Raw genomic sequence first — 21,642 nt, 5'->3', positions numbered from 1 at the left:
ATGTCTTGAAGCACAATGAAATTGATTTCATGTTCCTGATGAGAAAATGAGGCCTGATTTGTTGTCTTTTGTTCAGGTTTTCTTGACATAAAACGGATTCTCCATTTTTAGACTCAATCATTTGCCACCTGAGGAGAGGCTTGAAAAAGGATTATGTTCCCTTTCTTCACCTGTACTTTGGTTTTTATTTTCTCTAGTCACTTTGTACAAACTTGCATTCTACATTCACCACCATAGAGTGAATGCATAATGAACAACTATTTTTTGTGTTAGGTCACAGGCTAGCCTTGAACTCCTGCTACTGCTGCCAACAGCTGCAGTGCAGCTGTGTTTAATGAGAAGGAGCATGAGAGTTTAAGGAAATTAGAAGACACTAGAGAATTAATGAATCTTTTATTTCTAGGTTTCTAGCTCAAAAACAGCTTGGAAGAATGGAGAACATTACAGGTCTAATATCAGTTTGGGAGAGTGCTATTGAATAGAATTTGGCTAAGGTACCCAGAGATGCCCAAATCCCACCACAAATCCACGATACTCTTCCCAAAGAGGTTTCTAGAAAAAAATACACAAACAAGCAAGTAGAAAACAAGGTTCCACTATGGGTTTGTGTCCATAATATCCAACGTGAAGTCTCTGGTTACTCAGACTGAAGCATGCGAATTAGGCCCAAGCATATAGGGACTATATCTCTGTACCCAAGACTCCATCTTCCTATCAGCTAGCCACCAGAAACCAAAGTGAAGAGAGCCCCAGGGGCCTCATCATTGGAAAAAAGACAGAGGGAAGAAAGATGGCTGCCCTTTTTCCTATGATATCAAATAAGAAACCAGTGAAGAAGCTTCATGGGGAGATAAGACTTGAATTGGATCTTTTGGGTAGATTTAATGGCAGAATGATATCTCCCTGAAGGGAGGGGTGTCCTCATCTACCCTATATTATCCATCTTCTTTTATCTGGCTAACTCATCCTCCTAGTTTGTTTGGTCTCTGTTTGTACAGAACTTTCTCTAGGAAGCTTTCACTGCTCTCAAAACAGAATTTTATACCTACCTCCCACTCCACTACTCCCTTTAGTACGCTCTACGTATATCTACTTACAATCTCAGTTCCTTACTTATCTCCCCCATTAGACTTTGAGTTTCTAGATACCAGGGGTTTTGCCTTGTTTCCCTATACCTGGCACAACTACATGTTAAATATATAAAACTGAATAAATCAAAGGGGATTCCAGGTAAAGGGAGCCATATAGAAGAGCAGTGGATATGGACCTGGGACAGTGGAAAGACCAACTTACCTGGACTCTAGGGTCAGGATAGGTCTTCAAAGCTAGACAGATGCATTTAGACTTCATATGATCAGAGATTATCATTGGTGGTTGTAAATAAAGGAGAAATATAATAAAAATGAAGTTTAAGGGAAATAGTCTCACAGTAGTATGTAGTAAAGATTTGGGGGAGAGGAGAAGAAGCTCAGAGAGGAGAGGTCAAATAAGTATATCCAAAAATTTATTAGTTTTTTTTATACCATAAAGGAAGATTCCATGATGCTCTGTGCAGTCAAAAGTTGCAACCCACAGATATCTTTCAAAATTCCACATTTGTAATAATTTGCTTCCTCTCAGCATCAATATTACTTTGGGGCTTAATATTTGTGAAACCTAAGGATACAATGACTTGCTGAAATATAGAAAAAATTGAGAAGTCATCTATTCTAGCTATCAACCCCAAGGAGGAATCACACAGTATCATTCATCCTGCAGTAATGAGTTAGACATGCTGTGTTGAGCAAAATGTCTGTGTGTATTCATGTGAAAATGGCAATTCAGAAATAAGAGATGCATACAGCTGGAATGCCACAGAGGTGAGATTTTTCAGATGGCGTTCTACAACACTCTTTATATCTGCCCTGGCTAGCTAGCTAAATGGAAGCCACTTTAATACCATGTTTTTTGAAATTACCTAATAGATGACAAGAATTATCATTACTTTATACTAAAGTTTTCCTCTAGGGGACTCTTGTCTTCTTATATAAACCTTTCTTCCTCAAACAAACTAGGTTTCTAGGAACACAGTTTAATTATATGTGAATTTCTTTTTTATAATGAAATCTGCAAGTTTGTTCTATTTTCCAAAGTTCTTCTTTATTCAGAAAGACAACTAATTCCTTCTGGCTTGGAAGTTATTTTTCTCCTTTTCATGGTTGTTTATTACAGAAGTAAGGGAAGGCTAAAATTTCACATATAGGTGATTATAAAGTTCAGACAACTTAAATTCCCTTAGCTTGAACATAAAGAAGGAATGCTCTAAATCACTTCCTCCTATGTAGTAAAGATTTGGGAGAGAGGAGAAGTCACTAGAAAGTTGATTTTTTTTTAATATGCCATAGGAAAATCTAGAGGGAAGGTGTAGTTAGATTGGAGAGCAAACATAGAATATTAGTTTTGCTCCCTCCCTAAACCCTTCAAAAATGGCATTAAGAGAGTCTGGATAAAAAGGAGTCATAAACCCACAAAGATAAGAAGGATAGAAGAAAAATGGTATAGAAGCTTGGAACATGAAAAAAAGGTGAATCTAGCGGTAACTGATTTAGAAGATCTGAGAAAGCTGAAGCATAAGCAGGTAGTGTAAGAAGCCAAGATGCAATCCAACTGGTATCACAAAACCTCAGAAAGCCTCAAGAATTAGCTTCACCATGTGCAACTGATAGTGGGGATGAAAGTGAGGTTGACATATTGTTGAAAGCTCCACCCAATGCTTTATATTGACTTCCTCTCCCCAACCCTTGAGGAAGCCTAGAGGTATACTCTCTGGAGTAGGTGAACAGATATACACTGGCACAACAGGGTGTCAGAGCACAATGCTAAAAAATGAGGCACTAAGTAAAAGTCTCCATACTGAACAGTGAGATTTGAAACCCCCTCAGAATCCTATGTTCCCAGAGGACTGGCAGTTGGGCTTATTCCTTCCAGTTGGGACCTCCTTCTTTTAGCGATCTCATCAGTCTTAGAGAAAAGACTTAAATGTACTGGGAGTCAGTGTCCTCCAGTGAACAGGCCAAGCCAGGCCACCCTACAATGGAGGCTGCAAGTTGGCTGTCCCCAACATACACATACAGATTCCAATCATTCCTGTGGTTCCTTCATCTGAGATAGGCAGGGACAACCAAGAGAACAAGTCAAACACAAGAAACAAAACTTGAAACAGAAATATCCAGGGAGCAGAAAACTTCAAAAAGTAAATCATCAATACCCTCAAAAATCAAAGAGAAGATATTGCATTTATGAATTAAGGACAGAATGTTATTTAAAAAAAAGAATATTGAAAGCACAGAAAACAGTTCTTGGAAATTCTGATTGTAGAAATGAAAACCTATGAGGAAGATCTGGAGATAAAAGTGTGATGACATTTTCTAGAAATAGAACACAGGAGAGACATTATCAAAGAAATAATTTTCAGAACAAGAGCATGAGTTTCCAGGTTGATAGAACAGACTAAGAGCCATTATAATGAATAATAAAAGTCACATGCCAAGGCATGCCATTATGAAATTTCAGAACACTGGAGATGAAGAGAAGTGTCTAAAAACTCCCAGAGAGAAAAACCCAAATGATAAAGAAAACACTATATTTTTCAATAATGAGACTGGAAGCTAAAATTCAATCAAGCAACTTCTTCAAAATTTGAACGGAAAAGATTTGCAACCTAAAATTCTTTACTCCATAAAACCACTAATAATGCTGGAGGATAAAATTAAAGTATTTTTATACATGCAGTGTCTCAAGAATTTTGCCTCTTATGGTATTCCATTTCTTATGAAGCAATTAGGCATTTTCTCTCCAAAACAAAGGAATAAACTAAGAGAAAAATGAAATCCAGTTTAAAAAAAAAAGAAAGATAAGGTCAGAGGTGGGGTGGGGAGGGAGAATCCAAAATAAGAGAGAGGCTAAAGGAATCTTCCGCAGCTGATAATAAATTAACATTAAATTTTGGGTGGGGGGGGGGTTGCATATAACAGAGGGGGAAAAGTGGCTTAATGACATAAGAGCTTATTATTTCCTGCTAAAGAGCTTGGTGGTGGGCAGTCTAAGGCAAGTATGGAAGCTCTACAGATTTATCATAGATTTCCTATCTTTTTCACATCTTCGTACATGACTTTCAATTGCAAGTTTGCCTCATGCCAAAGCTGGTTGTTGGAATTCCAGATACCATGTTCATATTCCAACCAGGAAAGAAGTATAAGGAAAGAATAGGCAGCCTCTCAGCTCAATTCCTCCTTTTAAACAGCCTTCCTGGAAGTTCCTTACATTTCCATGTATATATCTTTGGCCTGAGCTTTTCATATAGGGAATTTGATAGCTAAAGCCTAAAACTGAAAAAGAAAGAGATAGCAAAAAGATCACCACAATAAGTCTAGTTACCATCTGTCACCATACTAAGTTATTACAATATTATTGATTATATCCCCCATGCTGTACATTTCATCCCTGTGACTCATTTATTTTGTAACTGGAAATTAGTAATTCTTAATCTCCCTCACCTATTTCACTCTTCCCATCCCCCCTCCCCTCTGGCAACCACCAGTTTGTTCTCAGTAACTATGAGTCTGATTCTGTTTTGGTATGATTGTTCATTTTGTTTTTGAGATTGCATATATAAGTGAAATCATATGGTCTATCTTTCTCTGACATACTTCACTTAGCATAATTCTTTTCTGATGACTGAGGAATATTCCATTGTGTGTGTGTGCATGAATATATATATAAACACACACAAATATATATACATATGTATGTATATATATACACGTATATCATATATGTAAATAGACACACACAGACACAGACACACATACACACACACATATCCATTCATCTACTGATGGACACTTAGGTTGCTTCCATATCATGGCTATTGTAAAAAAAAAATACTGCAGTGAACACAGGGGTGTGTATATCTTGTCAACTTTTTAAAAAATTAATTAATTAATTTATATTTTATTTTGGGCTGTGTTGCATCTTCGTTGAGGTGAGTGGGGGCTACTCTTCATTGCAGTGCACAGGCTTCTCATTGCGGTGGCTTCTCTTTTTGTGGAGCATGGGGTCCAGGCATGCAGGCTTCAGTATTTGTGGCTCACGGGCTCAGTAGTTGTGGCTCACGGGCTCTGGAGAACAGGCTCAGTAGTTGTGGTGCATGGGCTTAGTTGTTCCATGGCTTGTGGGATCTTCCTGGACCAGGGCTCGAACCCACCTCCCCTGCATTGGCAGGCAGATTCTTAACCACTGTGCCACCAGGGAAGTCCCTCTTTTCAACTTTTCAAATTATAGTTTTTTTTCCTTTGGAAAAACATTCAGATGTGGAATTGATAGATCATATGTAGTTCTATTTTTAATTTTTTGAGGAGCATCTATAATGTGTTCCATAGTGTCTGTACCAATTTGCATTCCCACCAGCAGTGCACGAGGCCCCCCTTTTCTCAACAACATTACTAACAATTGTTTTTTGTTGCCCTTTTGATAACAGCCATTCTGAAGGGTGGGAGGTGATATCTCATTGTGATTTTGATTTTCATTTCCCTGATGATTAGTGATGTTGAGCATCTTTCCATATGTCTGCTGGCCATTGCTATGTCTTCTTTCAAAAAATGTCTGTTGAGGTCCTCCATGCATTTTTATTGACTTGTTTGTTTTTCTGATGTTGAGGAGTTGTACGAATTCTTTGTGTGTTTTGGATATTAACCCCTTATTAGTTATATCATTTTCAAATATCTTCTCCCATTCAGTAGGCTGCATTTTCATTTTGTTGATAGTTTCCTTCACTGCAAAAGTTATTTAGCTTGTTGCAGTCCCATTTGTTTATTTTTGGTTTTGTTTCCCTTGCTGAGGATACAGGTATGAAAAATATTGCTAAGACTGATGTCAAAGAACTTACTGCCTATGTTTTCTTCTAGGGGTTTTATAGTTTCGGGTCTTGCATTTAAGACTCTAATCGATTTTCATTTTTCCTTTTTTTTTTTCTTTTTGGTATATGGTGTTATAAAGTAGTCCAGTTTGATTCTTTTGCACATAGCTGTTTTCCCAAACTTTACTGAAGAAATTGTTTTTTCCCCATTGTATATTCTTCCCTCCTTTGTCCCAGGTTAATTAATCATGTAAGGGTGAGTTTATTTCTACCTCTCTATTCTGCTCCATTGATCTAGCTATCTGTTTTTGTGCCAGTACAATATTGTTTTGATTACCATAGCTTTGTAGTACATTTTGAATTAAGAGAGCATGACACCTCCAACTTTGTTCTTTCTCAAGATTGTTTAGGTTATTCAGGGTCTTTTGTGTTTCCATACAAATTTTAGAATTATTTATTCTAGCTCTGAGAAAAATACCATTCTTATTTTGATAGAGATTGCACTGAGTCTTTATATTTCCTTGGGTAGTATGGTCACAGTAACAATATTAATTCTTCCAATCATTGAGCACAGTATATCTTTTCATTTGTGTTGTCTTCAGTTCATCAATATCTTACATTTTTCTGACTGTAGTGCTTTTACCTCTTTGGTTAGATTTATTCCTAGAAATTTTAATCTTTTTGATACAATTGTAATAAATGGGCTTGTTTTCTAAATTTCACTTTCTGATAGTTTGTTGTTAGTATATAGAAACATTGTTAGTGTATAGATTTCTGTATATTTTTTTTTTATCCTGCAAATTTACTAAATTCATTTATTAGTTCTACTAGGTTTTCTGGTGGCATCTTTAGGATTTTCTATATATAGTATCATGTCATCTGCAGTGAAAGTTTTCCTTTTTCCTTTACAATTTGGATTCCCTTTCTTTCTTTCTTTTTTCTTTCTTTTTTTTTTTTTTTTTTGTCTGATTGCTTTTGCTAGGATTTCCAATACTATATTGAATAGAAGTCGTGAGAGTGGGCATCCTTGTCTTGCTCTTAATCTTAGAGGAAATACTCTCAGCTTTTCACCATTAAGTATGATGTTAGCTGTGGGTTGTCATATATGACCTTATTTTTATGACCTTATTTTGTGGAGGAATATTCCCTTTATACCCACTTTCTGGAGAGTTTTTATCATAAATGGATGTTGAATTTTGATAAAAGACTTTTCTGTATCTATGAGATGATTATATGAATTTTATTCTTCAATTTCTTAATGTAGTGTATCACATAGATTGTTTTGATATTGAATTATCCTTGCATACCTGGGATAAATACCACTTGATCATGGTGTATGAGTCTTTTGTTGAATTTAGTTTGCTAATAAGTTGTGAAGGATTTTTGCATCTATGTTCATCAGTGATATTGGCCTGTAATTTTCTTTTTTCAAGGTGTCTTTGGCTGGTTTTGGTATCATGGTGATGCTGGCTTCATAGAATGAGTTCAGAAGCTTAACTTCCTCTGCAAATCTTTAGAGTAGTTTGAGAAGGATTGGTGTTGGTTCTTCTTTAAGTGTTTGCTAGAATTCACCTGTGAAGCCATGTGCTCCTAGACTTTTGTTATTTGGGAGGTTTTTTTTTTTTTTTTTTTGATTGCTGATTTAATTTTATTACTGGTAATTGGTATGTTTATATTTTCTATTTTTTCCTGATTCATACTTGGGAGATTGTATGTTTCTAGGAATTTGTCCATTTCTTTTAGATTTCCCAATTTGTTGGCAAGTATTTGTTCTAGTAATCTCTTATGGTCCTTTGTATTTCAGTGATGTCAGTTGTAGCTTCCCCCCTTCTTTTTCTTCTGATTTTATTGGTTTTATTGATTTGGGCCCTCCCTTTTCTTCTTGATGAGTCTGGATTAAGGTTTATCAATTTTGTTTATCTTTTCAAAGAACCAACTCTTGCAAGTTCCCTAGTAGTATTGTATTACTGTCAATTTCTCCCTTTATGTTTGTTAATATTTGCTGTATGTATTTAATTGCTCCTATGTTGGGTGTGTATGCATTTACATTTGCTATATCTTTTTTGAATTGATTATTTTATCATTATGTAATGTCCTTCTTTGTCTCTTTTTTATAGTTTGTTTAAAGTCTATTTTGTCTGATGTAAATACTGCTAACCCAACTATCTTTTCATTTCCATTTTCATGGAATACTTTTTCCATCCCTTCACTTTCAGCATCTGTATCTTTAGATATGAAGTGAGTCTCTTGTAGACAGCTTATACATGTCTTGTTTTTTTTTTAATCCATTAAGCCACTCTCTGTGTTTTCATTGGAGGATTTAGTTCATTTACATTTAAATTAATTATTGATAGATATGTACTTATTGCCATTTTGTTAATTGTTTGGGGGTTTTGTATAGTTCTTTTTAGTAACTTAGCTCTTTCGCTATTTTCCCTTTTGATTTGATGACTATTTTAATGTTATGTTTGGATTCCTTTCTTTTTTGTGTGTGTATCTCTATTATAGATTTTTGGTTTGTAGTTCCCATGGCATTTATATATAACAACCTATATATATCCGTTGATTATTTAAACATGCTGATCTCTTAAGTTGAAACACATTCTAACAACAATGCATTTTTACTCCCCCTGCCACATTTAATGTTTTTGACTTTATATTTTATATCCTTTTCTTTTGTAAATCTCTTAACTACTTATTGTGGTTATAAATGATTTTACTACTTTTGTCTTTTAACCTTCTTACTAGCTTTATAAGTGGTTGATCTACCACATTTACTGCATATTTTCCTTTACCAATGAGGTTTTCTTTTCATAATTTTCATATTTCTAGTTATGGTCTTTTCTTTTTCACATAGAAAAGTCCCTTTAACATTTATTGTAAAGCTAGATTAGTGATGCTGAACTCTTAGGTTTTGCTTGTCTGTAAAACTCTTTATCTCTCCTTCAAATATGAATAATAGCATTGCCGGGTAGAGTCTTCTTGATTGTAAGTTTTTTCTTTCATCACTTTAAATGTATCTTACCACTTGCTTGTGGCCTGAAAAGTTTCTGCTGAAAAGTCAGCTGATAGTCTTACGGAAGTTCCCTTGTGCATAACTAGTTGCTTTTCTCTGGCTGATTTTAAGATTCTCTTTTTATCTATAATCTCTTGCCATTTAAATTACAATTTGTCTTGGTGTGGATCTCTTTGAGCTCATTTTGTTTGGGATCCTCTATTCTTACTGGACCTGGATGTCTGTTGTTTTTCTCAGATTATGGAAGTTTTTAGCCTTTATTTCTTCAAGTAAGTTTTCTTCCTCTGTTTCTCTTTTCCTCTGGGCCCTCTGTAATGGTAATGTTAGTTACCTTGATGTTGTTCCAGAGGTCTCTTAATCTATTTTCATTTTTGAAAATTATTTTTCCTTTTTTCTGTTCAGCCTGGGTGATTTCCATTACTCTGTCTTCCAGGCACTGATCCATTCCTCCTGTATCATCTACTCTACTGTTGATTCCTTCCATGTATTTCTATTTCAATTATTGTATTCTTCAGCTGTGTTTAGATTTTTTATCTAACTCTGAAATTTCTCACTGTGTTCATCCATTATTCTCCTGAGTTTGTTGAGCCTCTTTATGGTTATTAGCTTTAACTCTTTATTGGGTAGATTGCTTATCTCCACTTTGCTTAGTTCTTCTTCTGGGGTCTTATCTTGTTCCTTCGTTTGGAATATATTCCTCTGTCACCTCATTTTGCCAAATTCTTTGTTTTATTTCTATGTATTAGGTAGGTCAGTTATGTTTCCTGATCTTGAGGAAGTGGACTTCTATAGGAGACATCATATTGGGCCTGGCAAAACACTTCCCTCTGTTCACCAGAGCTATATACTCTAGGCATACCCACTATGTGGGTTGCATGGGCCCTTCTGTTATGGTGGGACCAATTACTATGGGTGTGCTGGCAGGTGGGGCTTTTCTCTGGTCCAGTTGGCTACTAGGCCCAGCTTTGTAGTAGCTGATGGGCAGGCCCAGGTCCCAGTGTGGCTAACTGCATGGTCTGGGGAGTCCCAGGGCTGGTGCCAGTCCACTGTTGGGCAGCGTTGGGCTTCAGGGTGGCTAACTGTGGGGTCCAAGGTACCTGGGACTGGGACAGGCCAGGTCCTGGGGCAGATGGTGGGCAGAGCTGGGTCTCTTGTGGCTGGCTGCTGGGTTTGTGGTTCCCAGGACGAACGCCAATTTGCTAAAGTACAGGTAAACCCCTAGCACTAATATGTGAGAGGGAGAACTCCAAAATGGTGCTTGCCAGCACCAGTGTCCTTGTGGTAGAGCAAGTTCCTAAAAATGGCTGCTACCACTCTCTGTGTCCTCAGGGAGAGTTGCAGTTACCTCCTGCCTCTCTGGGAAGCTCTCCAAGATCAGCTGGAGAGCTTGGGTTTGACCCAGGATTCTTTTAAATTACTCTTTCACTGTGGATCTCAGATTGTGTGAGATTTTGTTTGTGCCCTTTAAGACTGGAGTCTCTGTTGCCTAGAGCCTTCCAGCTCTCCTGTATGCAAGCCCCACTGGCCTTCAAAGCCAGATGTTCTGGGGGCTCATCTTTCCAGTACAGAACCCTCAGGCTTGGGAGCCCAATGTGGTAGTTGGACCCCTCATTTCTTGGGAATAACCTCTGCAATTGTGGTTTTCTTTCTCTTTGTGGGTTGCCTACCCAAGGGTGTGGATCTTGACTATACTGCATCTCCATTTGTCCTACCCATCTCATTGTGGTTCCTTTAGTGGTGGAAAATCTTTTCTCATAGTCTTCAGGTTGTTGCTCTCAACAGTGGCTCTGTAAATTGTTGTAAGTTTTTTATGCCCATGGGAGGAGGTGAGCTCAGTGTCTCCCTACTTTACCATCTTGGTCACACCTCCCTAAGAGATAGTATTGTTATATATAGATAAACACAAATAAACACTTGTTGAAAAGTGTTGTCTTTGTATAAGGAGAATGAGGGTACAATATGGTGAAGGGGAGAACCTGTTTGTAGGAATAAGTTTATAGAATTATTTGACTTTTTAACTATTTGGATATTTAGCTTTGATTTAAGCAGTTAAGTTAAAAATTGAATAAAAGGAAAAAAAAAACTACATAGGTGTTCTCAAACTAAACAAAATACAATGGAAGCATACAAATAAACATTCTTTCCACTGATAATTTGGCAATAAAAGAAAGTAGTTTTTCTTAAATTACAAATCAAGGTATGATTTTTTACTCAAACTTTTAAATTACAAGAATTAAAAAAAACCCAATGTCTTTTCTTTTTTTTTCTGCTTAATAACTTTAAAAATAATTTATTGAAGTATAGTTGATTTACAATGTTGTGTTGGTTTCAGGTGTACAGCAAAGTGATTCGGTTTTATATATATATATATTTTTTTTCTTTCTCAGATTCTTTTCCTTTATAGATTATTACAAAATATTGAGTTTAGTGAGAGGAGGTGAGCTCAAGGTCCTTCTACTCTGCCATGTTCCCCCCTCTTTTCCTTAGTTTCACTTATAATGCCACATTACCGTGTATCTCTAGACCGCGTTGCCAAGCCATAGTTCTCATAAGTTTTCATTTCACTACACTAGAAAATCCTTGTGACTGATCTTTGAAGATCTGTTCCTTGAGGTAAAAGACTGAAGCCCTGACATTGAGGTTAAATATTGTCTTTGTTGTTCAAGACAAGGGCCAACCAAACCAGAAGTCCTGTCGATTCAATGGCCTGGAAAACGATCAAGTCGTCGAGTCCAGAGACACAACAGCTTCTCTCCCAACAGCCCTCAGTTTAATGTCTATGGTGCAGGTAATGAAGCTTTGTCATTTTTCTTGAAGTTGACTCAATTGTATCTTCATATTGACTTATTTAAAAAGGACCAAAAGGCAACTAAAATTATAATCACGGAATGCTTTTCTTACACCAAACAAATTTGTTTGAAAACCAAAGTGGTAAAGAGTCTAAGATATTAAGGACTAGGGTGGTGATCCTAATCATCAGTTCTGTCAGAATCCTAGCAGTTGTGCTTGGGCAGTACGCAGAGACATGATAGGTAGGGAAGAAAGTGACTTAATCACCTAAAATGTGAAAGACTTAAGACCTATAGAAATCATCATCATCTCCAAACAAAGGAGGTGCCCTTTAGTCTGCACCCTAATCCCAGATCCCCAAGCCTGGTTAAGCATACTCTAAATTCATTTTAGGAAAAGGTTATTGGTTCCTTTCATAACAGGACTAAAGTTATGGTGGCTTTTGAAGTGCATAATGTAGTGTATGATTTATGAGACTGAGACCTTAATAATATTCATTAGGTCATCATATTTTAACCATGTAATCTATATTAATTACTTTAAAATCAGTTTGAAATATGAAAACTTATGTTGCTAAATAGAGTAATTTTTATAAAGTATGAATATATATGCATATGTATGTATATATGTATCTGTATGTACCTGCACATATCACTTGAACATGTCATTTTAACATAAATGAATATTTAAATATCTACCATTTCAGAAAATCAATGTATAGATATAGCCTGTATTTACACAGATTGTATTTGAAAGATTTCAAAGTGCTTTCTTGAACACTGTCTTATTTTATCCTAACACCTTATAAGATAGACGTTAGTATCTCCATCTCCCCAGAAAGTAAAGCTATTTGTCTAGGGGTAGTGGATTATTAGTCATTTTTTACAGCGAAACAACCTCAAAATCTCAGTGATTACAACTGGAAATATTTGGTTCTTTTCTCTCATGGGTCTATGTTTGACTGTGATTTGAATGATCTCAGCTGGATGTGGCTCCAGCCTGCAGGTTGGATTCAGTTCTACTCCTCATGTAGTTTCTTAGGATCAGGGACTACTTGGGGCAATATCTTCTCCTGATCAGTATCAAAAGTACAGGAAAAATCATGAAGCTCATTTAGAACCACTGTAGGAGTGACCAAGATGGTGGAATAGGAAGACCCTGAGCTCACCTTCTCCCATGGTCACATCAGAATCACCGTTATTTACAGAGCAACTATTGATGAGAAAGACAAGAAGACTAGCAGAAAAGATATTCTGCAACTAGATACATTGAAAAGGAATCACAACAAGATGGGTAGGAGGGGCAGAGAAATGGTATGGTCAAGATCCATATACCTAAGAGGGTGACCCACAAATGAAAGGATAATTACAATCACAGAGCTTCTCAACAAGTGAGCAAGGGGTTCAAGCCCCACATCAGGGTCTACAGCTTGGGGTTCTGCACCAGGAAATCAAACCCCCAGACATTTGACTTTGAAGGCCAACAGGGTTCACCTTGGGGAGAGCCAGAAGGCTGTGGGATATAGAGACTCCACTCTTAAAATGTGCACAAAAATTCTCACATGCTCTGGGATACAGGTAAGAAGTAGTGACTTGGAAAGAGAATGGGTCAGACCTACCTGCTGATCTTAGATAGCTTCCTGGAGAGGCAGGAAGCAACTGTAACTCATCCTGGGGACATGCACTGGTGGCAGCTATTTTGGGGAGCTCATTCTACCACAAGGACACTGGTGCTGGCAGGCACCATTTTGGAATCCTTCTTCTAGCTAATTAGTGCTGAGACCTGTCCCTGCCCACCAGCTTGTGAGCACTAGTACTAATATGCCTCAAGACAAGCAGCTAGTCAGGTGGGGACACAGGCTCACCTACCAGCAAGCTGGCTGACTTAAGAATCCCTGAGTCCACAGCTGCTCCAGGACCCAACCCTACCCACCAGAGGGCTCAGGACCTGGCCACACCCACCAAAGCACTGGCACTAGCCCCAAGAAACTACAGGGTCCCACAGTCTGCCATCAGGACCCAACCTCACCCACAGTGGGTTGACAACAAATCTGGGATCCCCTCCCCAGGGGTCTTCAGCCAGAGACCCTGAGACACAGTTCTACTGACCAATGGGCTGGCACTAGCCCTAGGACTAGCTTTACCCACCATTGAGCAGGCACCAGCCCCAGGATCCCCTGGGACTTAGACCCACACACCAACAGGCCTACACATCAACTCTGGTACCCTCAGGACCCAGCATTCAGAGAACCTGGAACCCGGGTCTGCCCACCAGTGAGCTGGCATTAGGATTGGTATGCTCAAGGCCTCAGTGCAGCCCACTAGTAAGCTGACTCCAACCCTTTAGGCCCCGGCTCTGAGACACCAGCTCTGAGACACCTTGAACCCCTCAGCCAGCTGCCCTGGGATCCAGCCCCACTCACGAGCAGGCTGACACCAGCTTTGGTACACCCTGGACCCTGCAGCAAACCATGTCTGGAACTTGCCTCATACACGAGTAGGGCAAGACTAGATCTGGCACCTGTGGCCCTACAGCCACCCACCCCAGCACCAAGATCCACCTGCCACTGATCCAGCACTAGCCCCAGGAATCCCAGGACACTGCAGTCAGCCATGTCATGACCAGCCCTCGCCCACAAGTAGTTGGCATCCTCTGCCCAAGGCAAGACCTGGCAATCAACCAGACAGGGGCTAGCCACACCTACCAGACCAGCCACAGTAGTCAGTCAGCCAAAATGGAAGTACCCACACAACACAAATAGGGGGCACCCCTAAAGCATGTAGCTCTGGTGACCATAGAGGAGTGCACCACAGGTACACATAGGACATCTCCTACAAAAGGACACCTCTCCAAAGTCAGGAAATGTAACAAACCTACCAAATACTTAGAAATAAAAACAGCAAATTAGGCAAAATGAGGTGATAGAAGAATTAGTCCCAAATGAAGGAACAAGATAAAACTCCAGAAGAAGAACTAAGTGAAGTGGAGGTTAGTGATGTATCTGATAAAGAGTTCAAGCTAATTATCATAAAGATGTTCAAAGAACCTGAGAGAAGAGTTTGGATAAACAGAGGGAAATATCAGAAGTTTTTAACAAGAGATAGAAAATATAAAGAAGAACCAAACAGAGATGAAGTATACAAAACTGAAATAAAAAATGCACTAGAAGGAATCAACAATAAATTGGATACTATAGAGGAACAAATCAGCAAGCTGGAAGACGGAGTAGTGAAATCACTCAGGCTGAATGGAAGAAAAGAAAAAAAAAGAAATAGAACTATTTATGAGACCACTGGGACTACATCAAGTGTACTAACATTTGCATTATAGGGGTCCCAGAAGAGAATAGAGAGAGAGAAAGAGGCAGAGAACATAGTTGAAGACAGTACTGAAACCTTCCCTAATTTGGGAAAGGAAACAGTAATTCAGGTCCAGGAATGATAGAAAGTGCCAAACAGGTTCAACCCAAAGTGACACACTGAGAAGCATTATAATAAAATGGCAAAAATCAAAGATGAAGAGACAATATTAAAAGCAGCAAGGGAAAAGCAACAAATTACATATAAGGGAACTCCCATAGGCTATCAGCTTACTTATCAGCAGAAACTCTGCAGGCCAGGAAGAGTGGCATGATATATTTAAAATGATGAAAGGGGAAAACCTGTAAACAAGAATACTCTATACAGCAAAGCTTTCATTCAGATTTGAAGAAGAGACCAAAAGTTTTACAGACAAGAAAAAGCTAAAAGACAGCATCACCACCAAGCCAGCTTCACAAGAAATGTTAAAGGGACTTTTCTAAGCAGAAAAGAAAAAGCCACAACTAGAAATATGAAAATTATGAAAGGAAAAATCTCATTAGTAAAGGGAAATATATAGTAAGATAATAAATCAACTGCATATAAAGCTAGTAGGAAGGTTAATGGATAAAAGTAGTAAAATCTTCTATATCCACAACAGTTAGGGGATATAAAAAACAAAAATATAAAAGATGATGTCAAAAACATTAAATGTGGGCATGGGAGTAAAAATGCAGAGTTGTTAAAATGGGTTTGAACTTAAAAGATTAACAACTTTTAATAGTCACGGATATATATATATATATATCCGTGACTATTTAAAGTCACCGGTATATATATATCAATATACCAGTGTATATATATATATATATATATATATATATATATATATATATATATATATATGTATAGGTATATATATATATATATATATATATATATACCTATACATATATATATATATATATATATATATATATAGGTATATATATATATAGGTATATATGTATATATATAAAACTCATGGTAACCACAAGCCAAAAATCTATAATAGATGCACAAACAAAAAAAGAGAAAGGAATACAAACATAACATTAAAGATCAAATCACAAGGGAAGTCATCAAATCATAAGGGAAGGGAACAAAAAACAAAGAAGTAAGGAACAAAAAAGAACTTTAAAAATCCCAAAACAATTGACAAAATGGCAATAAGTACACACCGATTGATAATCTCTTTAAATGTCAATAAGTAATTGCTCCAATCAAAAGGCATAGAATGGCTGCTTGGAAACCAAAACAGGATCCATATATATGCTGCCTATAAGAGACTCACTTCAGATCTAAAGACACAGACAGACTAAAAATGAGGGGATGGAAAAAAGATATTCCATGCAAAAGGAAATGCAAAAAAACCTGGGGTAGCAATACTTATATTAGACAAAGTATGCTTCAAAACAAAGACTGTAAAAAGAGAAAAAGGACATTGCATAATGATCAAGGGATCAATCCCAGAAGAAGATATAACAAAAGTAAATATATATAAACCCAATGTAGGACACCTAAATATGTAAAGCAAATATTAACAGACATAAAGGGAGAAATTGATGATAACACAATAATACTAGGGGACGACTTAAACACCCTATTTACATCAATGGACAGATTATCCAAACAGAAAATCAATAAGGAAACACTGACCTTAAACAACACCTTAGACAAGATGGACTTAACAGATGTATATATGGGACTTTCCATCCAAAAGCAGCAGATTACACATTCTTTTCAAGGGCACATGGAACATTTTCCAGGATAGATCACATGCTAGGCCACAAAATAAGTCTCAGTAAATTTAGGAAGACTGAAATAATATTAAGCAACTTTTCAACCACAATGCTATGAGACTAGAAATCAAGAAAAAAAAGTGCAAAAAAACACAAACACATGGAGGCTAAAGAATATGCCTATAAAAACCAATGGGTTGCTGGAAAAATCAAAGAAGAAATCAAAAAATAAATGGAGACAAATTAAAATGGAAACACAATGATCAAAAATCTACAGGATGCAGCAGAAGCAATTCTAAGAGGAAGTTTATAGCAATACAAGCTTACCTGAGGGAACAAGAAAAATCTCACATAAATAACCTAACCTTACACCTAAAGGAACTAGGAAAGGAAGAAAAGACAAAACCTGAATTTAGTAGAAGGAAAGAAATCATAAAGATCAGAGAGGAAATAAACAAAACTGAGACTTAAAAACAGTAAAAACAAAAAGAAAGGACCAATGAAAGCAAGAGCTGGTTCTTTGAAAAGATAAACAAAATTGATAAACCTTTAGCCAGACTCATCAAGGAAAAAAAGAGAGGGTCCAAATCATTAAAATCAGAAATAAAACAGAAGTTATAACTAACACCAGAGAAATACAAAGGATCATAAGAGCTTACCATGAACAATTATACACCAATAAAATGGACAATGTAGAAGAAACGAACATATTCAGAAGAAACAGAAAATATGAACAGACCAAATACCGGTAATGAAATTCAGACAGTAATAAAACAAACCCCAACAAACAAAAGTCCAGGCCCAGTTATCCTCACAGATGAATTCTACCAAATATTTAGAAAAGAGTTACCACCTATTCTTCTCAAGATATTCCAAAATATTGCAGAGGCAGGGACACTTCCAAACTCATTCTATGAGGTCAGCATCACCCTGATACCAAAACCTGAAAAGATATCACACACAAAAAGAAAATTTCAGGTCAATATGAACATAAATGTAAAAATCCTCAATAAAATGTTAGCAAACAAATTGAGCAATACATGAAAGGAATCATGAGTGATGATCAAGTAATATTTATCCCAGGCATGCAAGGATGCTTCAATATCTGCAAAACAATCTATGTCATACATTATATTAAGAAACTGAAGAATAAAATTCATATAATCATCTCAATAACTGCAGAAAAGTTTTTGACAAAATTCAACATCCATTTATGATAAAAACTCTCCAGAAAGTGGGTATAGAGGGAACATTTCTCAACAAAACAAAGGCCATATATGACAACCCACATCATACTCAATGGGGAGAAGCTGAAAGCATTTCCTCTAAGATCAGGAGCAAGACAAGGATGCCCACTCTCACGACTTCTATTTAACGTAGTATTGGAAGTCCTAGTCACAGAAATAAGACTAAAAAAAGAAATAAAAGGAATGCATATTGAAAAGTAAGAAGTAAAACTGTCAATATTTGAAGATGATATGACACTATACATAGGAAATCCTAAAGACACCACCAAAATGCTACCAGAACTCAACAACGAATTTGGTAAGGTTTCAGGTTACAAAACTAATATACAGAAATCTGTTGCATTTCTATACACTAAAAACATAGTATCAGAATAGAAATTAAGAAAACAATTCCATTTATGGTTCCATCAAAAAGAGTAAAATATCTAGGAATAAATCTAACTAAGGAGGTACAAGACCTGCACTTCGAAAACTGATGAAAGTAATTGAAGATGAGACAAACAGATGGATAGACATTTCTCCAAAAAAGATATACAGATTGCCAACAAACACATGAAAGGATGCTCAACATCACTAATCATTGGAGAAATGCAAATCAAAACTACAATGAGGTATCACCTCACACCAGTCAGAATGGCCATCATCAAAATATCTACAAACAATCAATGCTGGAGAGGGTGTGAAGAAGAGGGAACCCTCTTGCACTGTTGGTGGGAATGTAAATTGATAGAGCCACTATGGAGAACAGTATGGAGTTTCCTTAACAAACTAAAAATAGAACTACCATATGACCCAGCAATCCCACTACCGGGCATATACCCTGAGAAAACCATAATTCAAAAAGAGTCATGTATCACAATGTTCACTGCAGGACTATTTACAATAACCAGGACATGGAAGCAACTGAATTGTCCATCAACAAATGAATGGATAAAGAAGATATGGCACATGTATACAATGGAATATTACTCAGCCATAAAAAGGAATGAAACTGAGTTATTTGTAGTGAGGTGGATGGACCTTGAGACTGTCATACAGAGTGAAGTAAGTCAGAAAGAGAAAAAAAAAATACCATATGATAACACATATATATGGAATCTAAAGGAAAAAAAAATGGTTCTGAAGAACCTAGGTGCAGGACAGGAATAAAGACACAGACGTAGAGAATGGATTTGAGGACATGGGGAGGGGGATGTGTAAGCTGGTACGAAGTGAGAGAGTGGCATGGACATACATACACTACTAAATGTAAAATAGATAGCTAGTGGGAAGCAGCTGCATAGCACAGGGAAATCAGTTCGGTTCTTTGTGACCACCTAGAGGGGTGGGATAGGGAGGGTGGGAGGGAGATGCAAGAGGGAGGAGAGGGAGGAGATATGGGGATATAGAATATGTATAGCTGATTCACTTTGTTATAAAGCAGAAACTAACACACCATTGTAAAGCAATTATACTCCAATAAAGATGTTAAAAAAAAGGAAAGATATAGAATGTTTGTGGATTAGAAGAATTAATACTGTTAAGATGACCATATTACCCAAGGCAATTTACAGACTCAGTGAAATCCCTATCAAAATATCAGTGACATTTTTCACAGAGCTAGAACAAATAATTCTAAAAGGGGAAGGAAACACGAAAGACCCCAAATAACCAAAACAATCTTGAGAAAGAAGAACAAAGCCGGAGGTATCACACTCCCTGATTTCAAACTATGTTACAAATCTACAGTAATCAAAACAGTATGGTACTGGCACAAACCCACACACATAGATTAATGGAACAGAATAGAGAGCCCAGAAATGAACCCACACTTTTATGGGCAAATAATCTTGCCTAAGACAAAATAGGCAAGAGTATACAGTGGGGAAAATACAGCTTCTTCAATAAATGGTGTTGGGAAAACTGAACAGTTACATGCAAAAGTATTAAACTGGACTACTCTCTCACACCATGCACAAAAATAAACTTAAAGTAGATTAAAAACTTAAATGTAAGACCTTAAGCCATGAGACTTCTGGAGGAAAACACAGGCAGTGTACTCTTTGACATTAGTTTTAATAATTATCTCTCCTCAGGTAAGGGAAACAAAAGCAAATATAAACAAATGGGACTACATCAAACTAAAAATCTTTTGCACTGTGAAGAAAGTTATCAACAAAATCAAAAGTCCATCTACTGACTGGGAGAAAATATTTGCAAATGATGTATCTGATAACAGGTTAAATATGCAAAATATACAAAGAACTCATAAAACTCAACATCAAAAAAAAAAAAAAAAAAAAAAACCCCAAACAACCAGATTGAAAAATAGGCAGAAGCCCTGAATAGACATTTTTCCAAAGACGGCATACACGTGAAAAGATGTTCAACATCACTAATCATCAGGGAAATGTAAATCAAAACCGTAATGAGATATCACCTCACACCTTTCAGAACGGCTATTGTCAAAAAAACCCACAAATAACAAATGTTGGCAAGGATGTGGAGAAGAGGGAACTCTAGTGCACCATTAGTGGAAATGTAAATTGGTGCAGCCACTATGGAAAACAGTATGGAGTTTCTTCAAAAAACTAAAAATAAAACTACCAAATGATCCAACAATTTCACTCCTGGGATTATGTCTGAAGAAAATGAAAACACTAATTCAAAAAGGTACATTCAATATTCATAGAAGCATTATTTACTATAGCCAAGATATGGAAGCAAACTAAGTGTCCATCAACAGATGAATAGATAAAGAATATGTGATATATATATATATATATATATATATATATATATATATATATACACATACACACACACATATGTATGTATACAATGGAATATTATATTACTCGGCCATGAAAAAGAATGAAATATTGCCATTTGCAACAACATGGATGGACCTGGGGTGAAATAAGTCAGAAAGAGAAAGACAAATACTGAATATTATCACTTGTATGTGGAATATAAAAAATTAAACAAGGGATATATGTTTATGTATTGCTGATTCACTTTGTTATACAGCAGAAACTAACACACTATTTAAAAGCAATTATACTCCAATAAAGATGTTTAAAAAATTTTTTTTAAATTAAACCATAGATTGTTCTTTCCATTTTAGTCATTTAGAAAACAGTATTAAGCCCAAAATATCCTTCTATGGGACTTTGTTGTGATAGCTGCCTTAAATTCTTTTAGGAGCAACCTAGAATGGAAAGATGTTAACTACTTTGCAAATTAAAATATAAACATAAACTTTGTTTACATATTTATAATATTATTTTTATTGTAAAAGCACTCATTTTTAGTAGCCATTTCCTTGTGGCAATGCTACTGCTTCTTTTTGCATCATAATTTATTTGGTGGGGTTTGAGAGGAGCTTCACCGAAGACAGCAGGTGGAGAATTGAATTCTAATGTAAAGTACTACCCCCTTATAATTTAGGTCTTATATTCCTAACATTCAAAGCTAAAACAAGGCTTTAGAGTCTTAAATTCAATCACATTCTCCTATCAGGAAATATTAAAAAGTATTACTTCAGCAAATGTCTGTGAAAATATTTTGAGCAAGCTGCCATAAGGATACACAAGGATCCCAGGATGTTTGTGCAGGGGCTTAGACCACAACT

General features: G+C 36.6%; 1 protein-coding gene across 1 annotated transcript in view; it reads left to right on the top strand.

The window, feature by feature from the left end:
- Positions 1-21,642, top strand: part of NECAB1 (N-terminal EF-hand calcium binding protein 1) — a 285,172-nt gene that overhangs the window by 201,337 nt on the left and 62,193 nt on the right. The window contains exon 7 of the mRNA XM_082364108.1: positions 11,579-11,700. Within this exon, the coding sequence (XP_082220234.1) occupies positions 11,579-11,700 (122 nt within the window). The remainder of the gene's footprint in view (positions 1-11,578; positions 11,701-21,642) is intronic.

Source organism: Balaenoptera borealis (assembly GCF_965194805.1).
Source record: "Balaenoptera borealis genome assembly, chromosome: 17".
Taxonomy (NCBI): Eukaryota; Metazoa; Chordata; class Mammalia; order Artiodactyla; family Balaenopteridae; genus Balaenoptera; species Balaenoptera borealis.
Note: the sequence above shows the minus strand (reverse complement) of the source record. Positions and strands in the feature narration are given on the sequence as shown.